General features: G+C 45.3%; 1 protein-coding gene across 1 annotated transcript in view; it reads left to right on the forward strand.

The window, feature by feature from the left end:
• CCNC (cyclin C) overlaps positions 1–20,141 on the forward strand; it is a 244,464-nt gene that overhangs the window by 132,278 nt on the left and 92,045 nt on the right. Inside the window, exons 7-8 of the mRNA XM_086926620.1 lie at positions 9,818–9,853; positions 10,524–10,615. Of these exons, the coding sequence (XP_086782746.1) occupies positions 9,818–9,853; positions 10,524–10,615 (128 nt within the window). The remainder of the gene's footprint in view (positions 1–9,817; positions 9,854–10,523; positions 10,616–20,141) is intronic.

Consider the following 20,141-nt stretch of genomic DNA (forward strand, 5'->3'; position numbering starts at 1 on the left):
TGAAACACTGATGTATACTGGAGTCTTCCTTATTATTTCTTTACACCACCACGGGTTACAGTCAGCTGGAGTCATCTGTGGAATGTTTACAACAAAGGCAAAGCACATACCAAACAGGGCTGTGAATGGGGAAGCAGATTGTACAAATACATAAGATCATAACTATTAGTTTTTTTACCAGAGTGAGCCAAAAACCCCTCCCTTGCCGAAACAATCCTAGGGAGTCTAGTAAGCTTTCTGCTCCCTGCCGGTGGCAGATTAGAGGAAAACACCTCCTATCTGACCCGACAGGCTACAGAAAGAGTGCTGGGACTGATTTGGGGGGTTGGGTCTAGGCACTATGCCCGGGTGCTCCATCCCCACCCATTGTTGTCCAACAAACTCTTTAATCTTCGATGACTCTAGGTGCATAAGATCTCGATTTTTTGAGCAAACCATACAGTCCTTGTACTCTGAGCTGGCAGATTGCCTACCTAAATTAAATGTTCAAGGCATATGAGCTGCAGATTCTACACTTTGCATTAGATCGTCACCTGGTATTGGGCCCGGATGATTGCATGTTGTTGTCGTCTTGGAAGAAGTCTTTTGTAGTCACGAGATAGGTGACTCCTCCCTTGGACGATAGTGCGCATGGGCATCAGCTCCATCCTTAGTGTTTTTTTCCGCCACTGAGTTCGGATGAAACTTTTCCTCTCCGGTTCGAAATCTACTTTTCAAGTACTTAGACGCGTAAAAACTTATTCAAACTTCACCATACTACTTTCGATATTAATAAACGTCAACTCAACTCCATCAGCTCGATTCCGGTCGTCGCCCCGGGCCGTTGGGCCTATCCACGCCGTGAGGCCTACACCTCATGGAAAGGACGCCATTCAAAAGATGCCAGAGTGTGGAGCAAAGTTTCCACACAGTGACCATCACGAGGCGTGTAACCTGTGCTTATAGCCAGAACAAGACGAATCCAGCTGTGCATCCTTTTGATCCAAGAAGACCATTTGAGATTGGAGGGCCCGTCGACACGACATGCAGAGATCGGCTCCGGAACCGATGGATATCTTAGACGAAGAAGTTCCGCTCGTCCCTGAAGAAGATTCAGGCGATCTCCAAATTGTATCCGGGGTAGACGACTCCGCATGAGTACTACTGCCCCTGCCCCATACCCAGCACCCAAATCAAAGGCAAAGGTCAACACTCCGCCTCTGGGGCCCAGTCGCGACCGAAAAAACACTTTGAAAGCCCCGCCATCGAGCCCATCTCCGAAGAAAATACTCAAGCCTTCTGGTAGCTCCTTACCGAGCAAGCGGCACGTGCCGATCCCACCAGCTCCCTCGGCACTGAAACCAAAAGAAGTCCTGGCTCTGAAACGGTCTACTTCTAAAGACGAGACCAGCTTCTACTCCGAAGCCAAAATCTTCGGTACCGAAACCTACAAGGCCTGATTCCGATGTGCTCAGGCCCTCGAAACAGCCTACAACTCCGAAAACAATACCTTTGGTGCCGAAATCTACGCCAAAGGACACAGTAACAACTCCTAAGTCTAAAGACAAGCAACAACCAAGCCCAGAACCGAACAATTGGCGCCGGCAAAGGTTCCGCAAGGAGAAGACCTTTTCCAACCTGATCCTCTTCAAAAGATCTACTTTGACCCAAAGACGGGTCATATATCCACTACACCACACAGGAAGAGGAAGTCAGACACAGCACCTACACCTGCAGTGCATGTCAAGAAGAAGGACTCTGCCACATCTCCTATGCACCCATCTTCTCCTATGCTTCCTTCTTTATCTCCTGTTCCTCTTAACATTTCACCTCAAAATTCTCATGAAAACTCTCCTCCTCATTCTTCACCATGTACACCTCCAAATGATGATGAGTATAACATAGGGGGAGGGGTAGACCCAGATGAGCCTTTTCCCTACCCTATTGATGATCCAGATTGGGAGTACCCAAACCCACAAGATGTGCCAGATATTCCTGACCCACATTCATATCAATCAAAACCTTCTCCCCCATAAGACAATATTGGGTTTGGGCACTTACTGAATAGGGCTGCCATCTATCATGGGGTCACCATGCATTCAGATGAGGCAGAGGAAGACTTTTTATTAGATACGTTTGAACAATCACAAAAGTCTGTTCAAATTCTGCCTATGATTAAAGGTCATCAAACATGCTCCAGAAGTATTTAAAGATCCTGTACGTGCTAGAATTCTAAACCCTAGAAATGAGAAAAAGTACAGGCCTGCTCCTGGGCATACTGCCTACATTAAGGGACAGCTACTCTTAGATTCCCTAGTCGTGTCAAATGCTAGAAAAAGAGAAAACTCAGACATCAGGTGAAGCGCCACCCCCTGATAAAGACGCTAAGGTGATAGATGCTTCAGGCAAAAGGATAGCTGCACAAGCTAGCAATACATGGCGTATAGCTAACACACAAGTCCTCCTTGCAATATATGACAGGGCTCACTATGATCAGTTAGAGACACTACTACAACATCTACCTGACCAATATAAGGCGCAGGCAAACAACCTTTTACAAGAAGGCAAGTTAATTTCAAATCCCACAATCAAGTGCGCACTAGATGTAGCAGACACTGCGTCTAGAGCTGTAAACACTAGTGTCCTACTTCAACATCATGCGTGGCTACGCATTTCAGGATTTAAGCAGGAAGTGAAAACTACCATCTTGAATCAGCCATTCAACCAACATCAATTGTTTGGACCAGAGGTAGACACAGCACTTGAGAAAATGAAGAAAGACACTGATACAGCCAAATCTTTGGGAGCTTTGCAATCCACACAAGCTAGAGTCTCCTTTCGTCGCTCCTTCTATAGAGGGGGCTCTAAACAGACTGGAGCAGACAATACAGCTTCCTTCAAATCCAATACACAGACATCCTCCAGTAAAGGATATTTTACAGGAGGCTATAGAGGCAACAAACAATAAAGGAAGAGGTAGAGGTAACCACAATAATCAAATCTCTTCCACCACAAAACAGTGACTTCCCTCTGCTCCCCCAACAGCACTCCACTCCTGTGGGGGGCAGACTAACACAGTTCCTACCTGTCTGGAATTCCATCACAACAGACAGGTGGGTAAGACAAATTATCCAGCACGCCTACATCTGGCAGCAATTGCAGCATATTTACAAAATAGACATCTGTCTTTATTTAAAGTGCCTGCTATTAAAGCATTTATGGAAGGATTAAAAAGATTCATTCCTCCCAGGTTACCACCCTCTCCAGTGTGGAACCTAAACATTGTTCTTACAAGGCTCATGGGACCACCTTTTGAACCTCTACACAAATGTGAACTGCAATTCCTCACATGGAAAACAGCTTAGAATAAATCCTAAATTCCTTCCAAAAGTCATTACTCAGTTTCATTTAAACCAATCTGTAGAGTTGCCGGTGTTTTTCCAAAACCCAGACTCTGTAGCAGAAAGAGCTCTACACACCCTAGACGTTAAAAAGCTCTTCTCTATTATATAGATCGGACCAAATCCTTTCGCAAAACAAAGCAACTGTTTGTAGCTTTCTCTCCACCACATAAGGGCAACCCATCTCTAAAGCTGGAATTGCAAGGTGGATTGTAAAATGTATACAAATATGCTATCGAAAAGCAAAACGTACATTAACAGTTCCTTCTAGAGGGCACTCCACACGCAAACTAGGAGCCTCCATGGCTTTCTTAGGGACCATTCCCCTAGAAGACATCTGCAAGGCAGCAACCTGGTCTACAACACACATCTTCACTAAACACTACTGTGTTGATGTGCAAGCCAAGCAGCAAGCTGCAGTAGGCCAAGCTGGCCTAAAAACTCTTTCAAACTACTGTAACGGATACAGGTGACCACCGCTAGTGGACACACTGCTGCACAATCGATGCAAAGTGTAGAATCTGCAGCTCATACGCCTCGAACGAAAAATGCTACTTACCAGTATTCATCTGTTCTTGGCATGTACAGCTGCAAAGTTCTACACGCCCTCCCGCCTCCCCGGGACCTGTATCTGTTCCAGTTTCATCCTAATTAGATATACACATGGACATCCCTTCTATATTTCTACTAACTCATCATTTCCCATCACGGCGAAAAAAAATTAAGGATGGAGCCAATGCCCTTGTGCACTATCAGCCAAGGGAGGAGTCACCTATCTCGTGACTACAAAAGACTTCTTCCAAGACGACAACAACATGCAATCATCCGAGCCCAACACCAGGTGGTCATCTAATGCCAAGTGTAGAACTCTGCAGCTCCTCGTGCCAAGAACAGATGCATACTGGTAAGTAGCATTTTCCTTCATTGATACTTAAGTTCTGTTTCTAACTTTTGTGTTTTGATTTATTTTCGAAGCTCATGATCACCAGAGTGGGTCATTTGTGTTGCTTCTCGCAGACTTTCTCAGGAAAGGTTTAAACTCTGCAGCAATCACTGCTGACTGTGTTGCTCATTGTAGTGTTTGCCTTTTCCCACCTCTATGTATCTGTCCTTGTGCTGCCTTGTGGTGGACGCTGCTTTTATTTTGATCTTGGTTTGTTTTCAAAAGTGCTCTATAGGTTTCTTCCTCTCATTCTTGTGGCAGTGTAGATATCCTGAAAAAGTACTGTCTTCATGTCCACTTTTAGTCTCATGTGATTCTGTTTAGCTGTGTAACTCTGAGTTTCATTACGCTATGGGCACAAGGAGTTAGCAACGTTCCCTTATCATTAGGGATCCTCCTTTAAACACCCCCCTCCCCCCCACCCCCCACCTTGTAGAGTGGGAAATTGCAAGAACCAATGCGTATTGGTTGTGATAGTAGTCCTTTCTGGTCTGTAGAGCTCTCCCGAGAATAGCCTGTGATTTTCCTTGGATCTTTTTTTTACTTCGAATATCATATTTGATCCTTCTAATGACAGCAACTCCACTAGCTGCTATGAAGCAACTGTTCAATATTAGGTTCTGAAAAGGTCCCTTATTAGTACTCTTTAACCACCCAGTGGCAATCGCTATTTGGTTGTCCTTAAGTAAGCTGTGATGTAACAGAGTTTCAGAGCCTCCTGTCTCATCACGGTCTCTTCCCCACTCTGCTAGTAGCCCCATCAGCCCAGTGTGCATATCTCCTTGGTATTGGGCTTTAGAGTCAAGGTTGAATAGGCTTGTACCCTTCCCTGAGTCTCTGACTACATGTGAAACTAGTATCCAACTTTTTAATGCCTTTGACACTACAGGAATCAAGCGTTTGTGCAGAGGCCTAAACCCTTCCTTGGTAATACCAGGTTCAGAACCTGTAATGCATTCTGGAGTGCACCCGCTGTGTGTCCTCATTGAGAGCATATGACTACTGTCCATGCTCCGGCCAAGTCACAAAGCTGTGGTGGCAGCTTACCAAGTTGTTTTGTGATCATACCTTTTTATCAGTGTCAAGGCGTGTGTGATCTACTGATCCTTCTCTGCTTTTATGTGAACTCCAGATCCTTGTGCTGGCATTTGGTGTGCATGTCAAAGGTTTGTATGTGCCGTGAGTTTGTAGCACATGCATGGCAGTAGACCTAGAGTGGGTGGTGAGAGTCTTGAGTACTGGCAAAGGTGGAATCCATTTTGGATGGGCACGGGTTTAGCATGTTGCAGGAATGCGGAGTGGAGACAGCTTCCCCACGCAGTGAAAGGGTATTGACTATTCCTGTGGTTGAAGGTCCAGATATTGAAGTGAAGGAGAATGGAGAGGGGGTTACCCTTGGACAGTTAGTGAGGCCTATTTAGCAACGGGCTGCTGATTAGTTCCTTCTAGGCACTTCCATTTGGCAGAAATGAGGAGTGGGACTGCAGTTACAGTTGTTCAAATTGAGGAAATTTCTGTTAATGTCCTGCCCTTTTGCCTATCCCTGATTGCCACTAGGTGCAGAGATAGTATACTTCCTTGTGCCATTGTATATGAATACTCCTGTTTGTGCCCATCATAATTGCTACCCCTCACCTTTCGCAAAGCTGTGTCTGAGGAACAGCTAGGAAATCACATTTGAAATAGAAACCAACCTAAACAGATTCATAATCTTATGCAGTGGATCTCCGTATTGTAAAAATGAGTATAAAAGTTTGATCAAAAACACCTCTTTGTTCTAAGTTCATGGCCTAGGCAGGTAGTACTATGCAGAAGACTCGAAGACCTGCTGTGTGACCAGGGCTAGAATCTGCATGCCATTCAGTCTCGTAGGGGAGGGGGCTTTGGTTGAAGTTTTTATATTCTGCTAAACGAATGGAGTTTCTGCCTAGAGCGCAGACACCTGCCTGTCTGCTGTGTATTCTTAGCTCAGCAAGAGCGGAGACTGTCCAAAAGGAAAAGCCGAGCATGTTCTTGGCATGCAGAACAACCAGTGGAATTAGACGACTTAAAGGAAGCAAAGCCATGGGTGACCCTTGTATGAAGGAGTCCTCTAGTGCTATGAAGTACATTAAGATTTTAAAGTGGCATGCAGTGGTTGTGTCGTTAGCATCCTGGTGTATGCTCCATACACTGGTGCTGTTGACGTCTCTGGAGATTCCTCATCTCCCTCTATGTGGAAGACTTAGTCCGCCTGAAGGCCACAACTGCCCATTTAAATGCCGAGTTGATCCTGGCTGGGGACTCCAGTGTAGGACACCAGTTGCAAACAATCTCCGCTACCATAGTTGGGTGCCAGTAGCCCCTTTCTGACATGGTGGCTCCCAAACGGAGTCCAACAAAGACTTCCATCCTTGCTAATTTGTTTCCTGCAATGCACACGTGTTGGTGGCTGGAGCCTCCACAAGCCAATTTCCAGGTTTCTCAGGGGACTTTTGTAGTGTGTAGGGCAGTCCTTAGTTTCTTGTTTTTGTATCTTCTCTTGCGCAACACCCATAGTTAGTACACAGTAACTGTTCAAAACCTTCTGAAGGGCACACAGTCCTCCGAGTATATCAGCTGCCATACATAGTTGATGATGGAATATTGTTAATTGCATGACTGCTAGACAAGGGGAGAAAATATTGAGCGATGGTGGGCAACCGGGATTGGCATAGTTTCATATTTCCACAATATGATGTGGTTTAAGTGGCAAATGTTTGTCTGGGAAACCTATGCATCCAACAGGTAGGGGTATGACATTTTGCCTTTGAAATTCTAAGTGAGCTTGTGTTACAAAAATCTGTCATGTACTTCCTGAATGCCCATGGTATGTTCAGCCATATGATCTTCAGGACATAATTGTTTGACTTATCCTCTGACGATATGCTAATGCAAATAAAGTTGGCTACATTCCTTATCTTCATTCCACTTAAAATGTAGTTACTTGGCAAGTTGTCACATCGTAAGTGAGCAGCAACCATTTTTATTCTGCGCCATACAGCCTTACGTACCGACATGATGATATTGGCCATAAACTATGATTTTGCTTTAACCCCTTCCACGCTGATGACGAGCTGGGCTCGTCATGGCGTAGCCTCCTCGCACGCTGATGACGAGCCCAGCTCGTCACGTAAAGTGCGTTTTTAAAAATCTCAGCGTGCGAGCGGAATTCCGCTAGCGCGCATGAGGTTAAAGGTACCCAAACTACGATGGCCCAAAAATCAACGTACTCCTTAGAACCATCAACTTAATGGTAGTCTAGACTCCACTTAACTTGAAAATTGGAAGAACTGTAATAAATTACTGAAACCTAAACAGGCACCCAGACTCTTTTAGGGTGACTGGTTCGAGTGCTCAAAGGAGGCAGGTTTCCAGGGCATCCGATTTTTTTATTTATTTGAAGAGTTTTATATAGCGCTGGCTAGACCCGGAGGTATCTGAGCACTTTACATGAGGAATAACTTTACAAAAGAACAGTGTTACAAAGTTACACGAGTTACTAGAGAAAACCATAGAATAAAGAAAACAGTGGTACAAAAGTACATCAGTTAATAGAGCAAATTAGATAACATAGAAAACAAGTCAGACGGGGCATGGATGGTAGAGGGAGAAAAGTACAAGGGTTTGAAAAACAGATCACGTCTGGGAGACCGGACATGGAGGAGAGCACTTCAGGAGGTACCAAAAAAGTCAAACAAACCGGATAGGCTCCAGGGATAAATAGCAACCAGTGCCGGACTTCATGAGGTATGAGAAAAAACCCTGTAAAAGTGAGATAAAGACAGGTCTGGTGCTGGATGGAGGCATCTGGTGGAATCAAGACTAGGAAGCCTTGGGATTTCACACCTGACCCTCGATAGAGCCAGCTGTAGGCTTCTGACCACACATTTGGGCCCCGGTACTTATTCATTTACAAATGAAACACTGAGGGCCTGATTCACAAAGATTCTAATAGGTTTGTTTCACACAACTGTCACTACACCACCTTATCAGTGTTCTTAATAATGAAGGACGACTTTAACTACTCCAGAAGAATACTCTATTGTGCATGTTCTCTCCACATTCACATGGCTATGTACAAGCAGTGCAACTTATTGTACAACCTCTGTAATCTTCTGACACGCTGGCAGTGTAGGTAGCTGTGTCTGCAAGTAAGAACTCGTAACTCCTCAGTGTAATTACTTAAGCACTCCGTTATGGGCTCTGTTTGCAAAGATCCCTTTACATTGTTCTAATTAGTGATGTGAACTGCTCATTCAGTTGGAAGTAGAGAGTCCTGCTTCAATTACTTTTTATGTTTCCACTAAGTAAAGATTTGTCTTGCTTAATTGTGGTAGCAGGGTCCTCATAATGTTGTTTAGAGCACCCACCTTGATTAAAACAATTGATATTTAAGTAAAAGTCTTCAAGTTTCTACTTTTAGAAATCTATTTGGTGTTGGTTTGCAACCCATAAGCTGCCTGAAGCTTTTTTGATATAAACTCGAATACTTACAATATGGAATTCCGTTTGCGACAGTCCTGCTGTAACCTTTAAAATTGATCAGCGTTTTAGTTTAGTGACCAAGATTTCAATTGTTACATGAGAGCTGTATAACTTTCCACTTACGGTTCCTGGGCTTGTGGAATGCCAGTTATGCGCTCAGACATAGCTGAGAAAGCAGGTCTTCACAGAAACAAAAATGTGATTAGGAAATGGTAATTGACTTTTCTCAGTGCCACATATTTGTATTATAGGTGTTAAATGTTTTGTATATCAGTGTGTACATTATTATCCTCATAGCAATATGAGAACGTTTTTCATTCAGTTCAACAGACATAAAGCATGATCGATCCCTTTTTGGATTTTTTAAATTAATTGCTATTAGCATCCATTATTTGTTGCATAAAATGGCATAGTTTAGAGAACTCATTTGTAGACCTAAACTTACTTTAATTTAATTTTGCATAACGTATGTCTTGTTGACACATTCAATACATTGCAACTACGTTCTCCTGAATTTTAAATAAACATTGCTGTGAAAATATTGACAGGTCAGCTGCAAATTGCCTAAAAGTGCTGGAAGCACAAACCTGTTTTACCCTTGTTTTCCTTCATCTTTAAGGTGACCCATAATTTACATAGCACAGCGAGCTGTTAAAAGCTCGTCAAAGTGTACCTGTTTCACTTGGGGCTCACAGTGGGAAAACAAAGTGACCGATTGAAAGCTTACAGTGATCTCTGCCACTGGTAATCCTTCTTGGCCACATACCAGTCCATCCGGCATGTTTTAGCATCTTTATATTAGTTTGACCTCCCAGTCCGAAATGACGGACCCTTTCCTTTAATGTAGCATTCTATTTTAAATGTTCTTGCATGGTGCCGTAATATGCCTCAAAGTCTCTTTTGCTTGATTTTTGTGCATATTATTTTATTTCATTTCAAGTGAAACACATCAGTCCTTTCGTTTAAAATCCAATGTTTTCATTTTCAGATTCTCGAATGTGAGTTCTACCTTTTAGAACTAATGGTATGTATATTGTATGTTTTATATTTAGAATTTGGTTCTCACTTTTATCTGCTGAAAAACTTATTGTTGGGGTATTATGCCTCGTAAAAAAAGGTTGTAACCTTTGTTTCTAACAAAAAAAAAAAACTATTCTACCATTCCCCTGCAAAATATGTTTTCACTGGCTATTCTATGTAAGGTAACTAAAATATTAGTTATTCCCCTATACAAATCTGCATCAGATTCTTTCAAATACATGTTCACTAACCTTGCTCAAATTCTACTTGTTCAACTATTGATATTCTGCCTTACCAAATAAAAAGTGGCAAATGTTTGTGAAGAGCACACTAGAAACAGATTTGTCCCTGGGCATTGCTAAAAAGTGTTTCTTCAGTCTTCAGTATATGCTCTTTTTTAAGTTCCTGTCATAAACAAAAGGTGTAGCTTGGTGTTGGATTACTGGACTTCCTGTTGGGGTTCAATGAGTAAAACGTAGGTGTTTGTTGTAACAAATGGGGTATATTAACCTCTGGATCAACAACTTCGCTTCACATTGCATAAAAGAAGCTTCTGAGATTTGAACAGATTTACCTCCATTCATAGGAACACCCCCCAATGTCTTTCTTAATTATGCAGTCCGTTTCATTCTTAATGTTGTGTTTTTATTTTCTTGCATTCTCACTTGCTGTAGGATTGCTGCCTGATAGTGTACCATCCTTACAGACCACTGCTCCAGTATGTTCAGGATATGGGTCAAGAAGACATGTTGCTTCCTTTAGCATGGTAAATTACGTTTTTATCCATTATGCATACATAATTTGAGATAGATAGGAATTTGCAAATTCCTTGTTTAAACCTGTTGTTACCAGTTGATGTACCGTTCAACTGGTATGCATTCAGAAAACTATTTTGTCCTTAATGTAATATTCCACTGTCATAAAATAAATTAATGTTTTTCTTAATAGATATTGGTATTTTCTCTCTTGGTAAAATTTGCTCACCTATTATCAATTCACAGAATGCAAAAAGGATTTTACCGTGGATTGTTCTCAAGATCGCGAGCACCTTTAACTTTCACTGTATGATTTTCTTTTATCATTGCTATAGTACCACAACATTTGCTAATGAAGAAAAATGTTCTTTGTGGACAAGTTTCATTTGAAATAAATTTTTATCTATTTGGCTTAATTGCAACTGACTGATCTTACTTTTTACGACTCTCCTGGTGAGCAACCATCAAAGTGTAAAGCTGAGTTGTCTGCCCAGTTTTAGCTTCCCAATTTTCTTTGTGTATTTGCCCCAATATTAGTATTTCCTTTTCCCTCAAAGGTTTCTTTAGTCTTTTATAATGAAACGAATGACAAATTAGATAAACTGTGAATATCTTAGCAGTGTCCATCGGTTCTGATGTTTGGTGACAGCTGAGGTTAGTCGTCATACCTATGTACTTAATCACCATGCAGTCTTCTATATCAATTCCACTTATAACCAAAGTTTTAGATGAGGCAGAAGTGTGATCGAATGAATTAATTTTTTACAGCATGCGGTTACTACAATGGGGCATTCTGGCTCTAATAGCTGGTCTGTGGGCCACGAAGTTAATCTAGGGGCTTAACAGTCCAGTTTTAAGTACCAGAGCTTAGTAGGCAAGTAACAGAAAGAATGTCCTCCCACCCTATCCAACATTCGTAATGTGGGGGTACACAAGCCAAGTTGAGATTGGAAGAGCATTGCTCACAAGTAGATCGGTAGTAGCATAGCGAGTTAAGCAATAAATTAGGACCTTTCTTATAAAAGGCTCTGAATACAAAGAGATTTGAAATGAAGATTTTGGCTAGAGGTAGTCTGTATTATTGTGCAACATGACTTGTGGTCGAATGGTCTTGAGGAATATTGAGAACTAGTCTAGGGGCTGTATTTTCAACTATTTAAAGACAATGCAGAAAACGTGACAAGCCAAGATAGAAGAATTACCAGGCGAAATGTAATAGCCTGAATTTCAGGAGGATACAGGTAGTAGGGGAATAACCTTTCTTGAAGATCCTCAAAAGGGCAGAGTAAGAAGCTGTTGCTTTGAAGACTCAGTGGGTAAAGGCAAGGGTCAAACCAAATCCCTAGGCTTTTTAGGTCTCGCCTGTCGATGCGCATGCGCATCGAGCAAGCGAGAGTATTGGGACTTATCCACTCTTTCCCCAACTTGCAAGGAATCGTGGCGATTCCTTGCAGTGCCCGTGACTTTTAAGCTCAATGCACATGCGCATTGAGCTTAAAAGCTCGTGCACGTCCGTCTTGGTTTACCCGCTCCGCCCCCTCCCCTTCCCGCTGTGTCGCATTTCTCCTCCCCCCTCCCCTCTCTTCCCTCCGTCTTGTTTGTTATTTTACCCGCTCCGCCCCCTCCCCTTCCCGCCGTATCGCATTTCTCCTCCCCCTCCCCTCTCTTCCCTCCGTCTTGTTTGTTTATTTTACCCGCTCCGCCCCCTCCCCTGCCCGCCGTGTCGCATTTTTTTTTAAAACCCCCACTATTTGTTTTTGTCCATGTTGTTGTTAATCTCTCATCAAAGACACAATTTTGAATGTGTATCTGTGCCAAAGAGGATAAAATGCAAGGCGAACAAAACAGGCAGTTCTGGAATCAATTCAACTCTAAGGGGTTTTCGTAATATTTATCATTGTGTGATGTTAAAATTGCACGAGCCATTTAATGTACAGTTTTGGAGCCACGCTGCCGAAAAAGATTTTATCTTCCCACACGGAGCGGCTCACTCGGTGAGGGTTTCCCGGTCGGCTCGAGCACCAGCAGCCTCGCAGCAAGTCTGAAGCCCTAACGTTACTGGGACTCAGTAGATAAAACCAAGTGGATAGCAGCCGAGAAGCAGAGAGCCTGACAGCAAAAATTCCACAAATCAGCGTCCGCGTCCTTCGATCACGTGACACATGTTTTGCTTCCGTCCCAGGCGATTACAAAAGAAAACTTACTTCCTCATCCTCACGTACAGCATTTGGAACAACCAGATTTGGCTGTTCTTGTTCCAGCTTCAAAGAGCTTTACAATTTAGCGACTAAAATGGCCAATACATTATCGACTTCATTCCTATTGGATTAGAGTGTCGTATGTATATTATACCGAAAGATTTGATTTGGAGTTGGTAAACACGCACGCCACACTTCCTGGCTGTTTGCAAATCGACTGCAAGTTTTCCTTGCTCTTTCTCTGGGTTATCTAAAGGCAGGCATTGCTAATCGAGGAAGGGAAAGGAACCAACCTCCGCTCACCCTCACTCTCACTCATCCTCACTCACCCTCAACCCCTCACCCTCACTCAGCCTCACTCACCCTCAACCCCTCACCCTCACTCACCCTCACCCTCACTCACCCTCAACCCCTCACCCTCAACCCCTCACTCACCCTCACTCTCACTCATCCTCACTCACCCTCAACCCCTCACCCTCACTCACCCTCACCCTCACTCACCCTCAACCCCTCACCCTCACTCACCCTCAACCCCTCACCCTCAACCCCTCACCCTCAACCCCTCACTCACCCTCACTCTCACTCAACCACCCTCAACCTCACTCACCCTCACCCTCACTCACCCTCAACCCCTCACCCTCACTCACCCTCAACCCCTCACCCTCACTCACCCTCAACCCCTCACCCTCACTCACCCACCCTCAACCCCTCACCCACCCTCAACCCCTCACCCTCACTCACCCTCAACCCCTCCCCCTCGACCCCTCCCCCTCAACCCCTCACCCTAACCCTCACTCACCCTCAACCCCTCACCCTCAAACCCTCCCTCACCCTCAACCCCTCACCCTCAAACCCTCACTCACCCTCAACCCCTCACTCACCCTCAACCCCTCACCCTCACTCACCCTCACTCACCCTCAACCCCTCACCCTCAACCCCTCACCCTCAACCCCTCACCCTCAACCCCTCACTCTCACTCACCCTCACTCAGCCTCAACTACTCCCCCTCACCCTCACTCACCCAAAACACCTCACCCTCACTCACCCTCACCCTCACTCACCCTCAACACCTCACTCACCCTCACTCACCCTCACCCTCACTCACCCTCAACACCTCACCCTCACCCTCACTCACCCTCACTCACCCTCACTCACCCTCACTCACCCTCACTCACCCTCACTCACCCTCACTCACCCTCACTCACCCTCACTCACCCTCACTCACCCTCACTCACCCTCACTCACCCTCACTCACCCTCACTCACCCTCACTCACCCTCACTCACCCTCACTCACCCTCACTCACCCTCACTCACCCTCACTCACCCTCACTCACCCTCACCCTCACCCTCACACAGTGCAATAGTTCTCAGACCATTTCAGTTAGAGCTTTTAGAAATGTTCATGGCTTTTTTTATTTGTAATACTTTAGCATTGGCTACAGGAAACAAAAATGCTAAACATTTACAAAATAAACCCATAAACAATTCTAAAAGCACTAACTCTAATGGTGCGAGACCTATTGCATTTCCAATGCTTGTTTACATATGATGATGGATCTCCGGGTTGATCAAATTCAGAAGGCCACTGACTGGGTGGCTGAAAGGAGGGTTTATTACAGAATAAAAGAATCACAGGTTTGTCGCCATTCAGCTTAAGGCAATTTGTGTTCATCCAACCTGCAATTGCTGACATGCAAGACAGTGCAGCATATCTTCTGAATGTCTCACTGATTTATGAAAGACAGGCATAATACTTTTTGTGTCTGCATAAGAAATTATTTTGAATCTGAGTGGAAGTATGAGTGTGGCCAAGGAAGCAATGTAAATATTCAAAAGGGTGGAGCTGAATGTATAACCATGGGGACACCTTGAGGCAAAGCAGACTGGGAGGAACAGTTTGGTGCTTTTGAGACTTATTGTGACCGGTTTCAAATAAAATAACCAAACCTTTATGAGCAGAATTATAAATGTGAAGATTAAATGAGAGATTATGTTGAATAATGAAAGATAATATCAAGTCGGTAGTGCCACCCTGATAGCACAAAGATTCTCTAAAACTTTCAGGTGAGAAGCCTCTATTATGTTCTACAGTTAATTCTCTGAGACCAGTCTAGAAGTGTGTTGGATTGAAGATGCTGCGATTGCTGAGAATTGACATTCTATTCCCTGTTTTTAGAGGAAGAGGTAAGTGTCGTAGACCAATAGTTGCTGGGTACTTGAGGATCTAGGGTAGATATCTTCTTTTTTTTTTTTTTTTTTTTTTTAGAAGAGGGATATCTGTAGCATGTTTTCAAATGGATGGAACAGAGGAGGATTGTAAGGAGAGATTGATGAGCTCTTGTGTTCCTATCTTCTCTGTGCCTAGTGCAAAGTTGAGGGATGAGGAGTAGCTTGAAGGAGAGCCAGACTGATAGCAGTGAGAAAAACCTTGCACTTCGTAGATGGAAGTGTCAACTCAGCTAGGGAAGAGGCAGAGTAAGATATGGATTTGGTCATTCAGCTTGGCAGTTCGGGCTGGACTGTTCCCATGAGCCACAGGGTCAAGACTGATTTGCATACGGCCATATCTGATCTGGGGTGGTGTGGTGAGCAAAATAACAATGGATTAAACCCAGATCTATGACTAGTGGTGAATGTTTTGCCATTGTGCAACATTCCGTCCATCAATTGTTTTTGCATTTGTCACCCCGAGCGGGACGTGTATTCTCAGACACGAGTCCCGTGCTCTCCATGCCACTGGAATCAAGCTATCCTGGCTGATGAAGGCTGATAGCCAGAACCCGGTCCTAGGATGCTTGATTCCGGTCCAGGGAAGACATGGCTTGGCAGTTCGGGCTGGACTGTTCCCATGAGGCACAGGGTCAAGATTGATTTGCACATGGCCATGTCTGATCTGGGGTGGTGTGGTGAGCAAAATAACGATGGATTAAACCCAGATCTGTGACTTGGGGTGAATGTTTTGCCATTGTGCAACATTCCGTCCATCAATTGTTGTTTTTGCATTCAGTAATTCCACACAAGATTGCTTAGGAAAACTTGCATAAATGGTCATATTTTTAATATGCCATAATGTAGCCTAATCTGAGCAAAGGGTAAGCTGTGACATTTTAATTAGTGGAATTAGGGACAGAGGCTTAACAATAGAGATGATTTCTCTAAAGCAACCAGTGCGTTTAAGAGTGTTACCAAGTCTTCAAGGGACTTAGCCTCCCAATGATAATTCAAGTCACCCACAAAATTGGTGTGTTTAAGGATGTGTGAAGCCATTACCTCAGCTAAGTTGTTTCCAAATTTGTTTTAAAATCCTGGGGGGTGATAAATGAAAGCCCCTGAAAGTGAGAAGGTGTGAGTTCATTCAAGTGCGGAGTGCATACATCAGTCAGGGGTTTTGTAGCGCAGCTTATCACCCATAGGGGTATCAAGGCGCTGTGCTGCGGGTATTCGTCAGAGCCAGGTCTTGAGTCCCTTTCTGAAGTCTGTCCGCAATGGTGAGGTGTGAAGGGGAAGGGTGTTGCAAAACTTAGCCGGCGAGGTGGGAGAAGGAGCGTCCTCCAATGCTGCGGATGCGCCGTATCTATGATAGGGCGAGGTGAATGGAGGTTCCTGGCTCGTAGATAAAAATTCAGGCGGTGGTTCATGAAGGCAGGTCCTTGGTCGTGGAGGGCTTTGTAGGTGTGGGTCAGCAGTTTGAATTGGCATCTTTTCTGGATTGGGAGCCAGTGGAGGTCTTGCAGGTGCTGGGTAATGTGGGTTCTCTGGGGCAACTGAGGGTTCTCTGGGGCAATTGAGGATCGGTCCAACTGCTGCGTTCGGGATCGTCTGGAGTCTCCTCATGAGTTCGGTAGTGGTCCCTGCATAGTGCATTGCCTCATTCCAGCCGGCTGGTGATGAGGGCATGTGTCCTCGTTTTTCTGGTCTTGATTGGTAGCCACTTGCAAATTCTGCGGAGCACGCAGAGTGTGAAAGCATGCTGAGGAGACGGCGTTAACCTGACGTTTCTTGGAGAGTTAGCTGACCAGGATGATGCTGAGGTTTCGGGCATGGTTTTTAGGAGTCGGGGGGGGGGGGGGGGGGGGGGGGGGATTTGAGTTCCGATGCCCACCTGGAGTCATTCCAGAGAGCAGTGTGTCTGCCTAAGATCAGCCCTTCAATTTTGTCAGTTTTGAGCTTCAGGCAATTGTTCTTCATCCAGGGCAGGACGTTCCTCATACAGTTGTGGAAATTGGCCTTTGTCATGGTGGGGTCCACTGATAGTGAGAGGACGAGTTTGGTGTCATTGGCGTAGGAGATGTTGATGATGTGGAATCTGACGAGGTCTGTGAGTGGTGTCCTGTAGATGTTGAAGAAGGTTACGCTGAGAGATGAGCTTTGAGGGATGCTGCAGGGGGTGTGTTGGAAGGTGAAGGGGGACTGATTCTCTGGGTGCGCCACGTGAGAAAAGATGCCATCCATCTAAGCCATTATCTGACCCAGGGTGGTGTGGAGTGCAAAAAACGATGGATTTAGGCCCAGATCCATGTACTGGGGTGAATGTAAGACATTGATCTACATTCTGTCCATCAAATTGTTTTTTGTAATTTTCTCCCTGAGTGTACTGGGGTAGCTCAGACGTGGGTCCCAGAGCCTCCACACCACTGGAGCCAAGCTAGCTGGGCTGATGAGAGGTGTTACCGCGAAACCCGTCCGGTCCTCGGATGCTTGATTCCGGTCTGGGAAAGATATGGCTGTTGTAGTTCTGACTGGACTGTTCCCATGGGGCACAGGGTCAGAGCTGATTTGCATAAAGCCATTATCTGACCCAGGGTGGTGTGGAGTGCAAAAAACGATGGATTTAGGCCCAGATCCATGTACTGGGGTGAATGTAAGACATTGATCTACATTCTGTCCATCAAATTGTTTTTTGTAATTTTATCCATCTAATCTCGTCATCTCTGATTCCAGTCTGGCGCAGTCTATCGATAAGGGTATGATTGGAGGCGGTTTCGAAGGCTGGGAGAGTTAGAGTATGATCAGAGTGGCTAATTGTCCTCTGTTGAGTAGGATGCTGATGTCTTCTGTTGAGGCAATCAGGGCTGTCTCAGTGCTGTGATTTGCTCTGAATCCGGATTGGGAGGGGTCTCTCAGGTTGTTTCTCTCCAAGTGTTTGGGAAGTGTGTTGGAGGTTGATGGCCTTCTCCAGGACTTAGGCGGGAAATGGTAGCAGTGAGTTGGGGCAGTAGTTCCGGAGCTCACTGGGGTCTGTGAGTGTTTCTTAAGTAGGGGTCTGATTCTGCGTGTTTCCAGACGCCTGAAAAGGTGGATGTGGCGATGAAGGCGTTGTGGATGGCGAGAAGCTGGTGACTGATCTCGTCTGTTCGAGGTTGGAAAGTCGGTGGGGGCATGGGTCGTGGATGGAGTTCATTAGTGTAGTTGTGTTCAGTGTACTAAGTAGGTCCCATGTGGTGAGCTGGTGGTCAGCAGCAGTGATCATGGGAAATGGAATGCTGAGGGGGTCGGTGGGTTGGAGAACGAAGTTGCTGTATCAGGGCTCACAAAATCTGAAAAATGGTACTAGTCCTGCAGGTCTTGTACCTTGGAAAATCCTCTCGACCTAATTGCAACCTACTTGACCTCAGTCTCTGAAAACGGAGCGAAAGTGACAAGATTTAAAGGCATCTTTATTGATCAGTCCCTTTGAGCAATAAAAATGCCTTTAAATCTTATCTTGTCACTTTTGCTCCGTTTTAAAAGATAAAGGACAAAAGTTAGTTTGTCTTCCTACTCGCCAGAAAATAGCTCGTCCTCATCCATTCTCCCTCGCAAATGCGAGTGGGCGAGTGGATTTGTCGAGCCCTGTGTATATATGGTGGCTATCTTGTTGAAGTGGTCGGCGAGGGCATTGCAGAGTTCCTGTGAGGTGGGGTTCGAGTTTTCGGTGGCAGATGGGCAGGTGAACTCTGATTATGGTGAAGAGTTCCTAAGTCTGGTTGGCGCTAGTCTCACTTTGTCAGAGCCTCTGTTTAGATAGTTCTTGAGGGCAGACTTGAAAATGGCTCTGTCAGCATTGTTTCTGCTGGTGCTCCATCTTCTTTCGATTTGTTTCAATGCACTCAGTTCTGAGGTGTACCAACTGGCCTGTTTGGTGGATCTTTGCATTTTGGCTGGTTTGGTGGGAGCTACTTTGTTGGTGGTGCCAGTGATTTGGTTGGTGGAGCCAGTGATTTGGTTGGTGGTGCTAGTGATCCAGGCGTTGAAATTCTCTACTGCCTGCTTCAGGTTTGTGGTGACGTTGGGCTGGGTGATGCTGGGGAGGTTGGTCCATTGTTGCTGGGTGACCTTGGTCCAGCTGCGGAAGGGGTCGCAGTGGAGTGGTGTGGCTCACTGGTTAGAGGCGGCAGAAGCAGAGGACGGCCCGGGACCAGGTTTCAATTCCCGACGTGGCAGGGTCGTGAAGCAGGGTCAGCGGACTCGATAATTCACGACGCGAGAGGGTCGTGAACCAGGGTCAGTGGCCTCGATAATTCTCGCCTCGGTACCTACACTAACCAGGGATCACACTCGGCAACTTTGGGCATTATCTTGTCTCATCTCCACAACGGCCCCCCACAAACGCCGGGGATGCCTGGTTTCACCTTGGAGATACCCAGGAGGGAACATCTCACAGGGAAAGCCAGGACGGGTTCCCCAGCGGTCTATAGCACCAGGACGCCTCCGGGTAGCAGTGCGCTTTACAAGACACACACATTTACATGTGGTAGTTGGTGGGTGGTGCGGGGAGGTCCGGTGATGGTGAAGTGTACAATGGAGTGGTCGGCCCAGATGACGTCATTTGGTGTGGCTGTATCTAACTCTGTTGCTGGTCTTGAAGATGGGGTCAGCGTTCGCCCTGGTTTGTGCATGGGGGTCAGTGACCAGCTGCTTGAGTCCAATTTTGTCCATTCGTTCCAGGAGGTCGGTCGAGTTTGTCGATGGAGTTCTCCTGGTGGAAGTTGAGGTCTCCCAGGAAGACGTAGTGTTTGGAATCAATGGCGAATGGAGTGATGAATTCAGTGATGGCGTTGTTAAGGGCGACTCGGGGGTCCTGACGCGTTTCGTGCATAGAAAGCACTTCTTCAAAGGGCATAAACGTGTCCGGAAAGGACAAGAAATTACTATTATCGTGCCATGATGTTTGCGGCTGTGCTTGCCCTCGCAGAATAAATGGTGACAAATTGAAAACCTACCTTGGATTTAAGAAATAGTAAGGAATATTTTACCCCAGAAGTGCCGCAGGAGAGGGAAGGACCACATGATGTCTAGGAGGGTACCTGAATCCCTACAATCACAGCAGCAGAAGTCTGAATGAGAGGGGTCAATGGC

Source organism: Lissotriton vulgaris, chromosome 6, assembly GCF_964263255.1.
Source record: "Lissotriton vulgaris chromosome 6, aLisVul1.2, whole genome shotgun sequence".
Lineage (NCBI taxonomy): Eukaryota > Metazoa > Chordata > Amphibia > Caudata > Salamandridae > Lissotriton > Lissotriton vulgaris.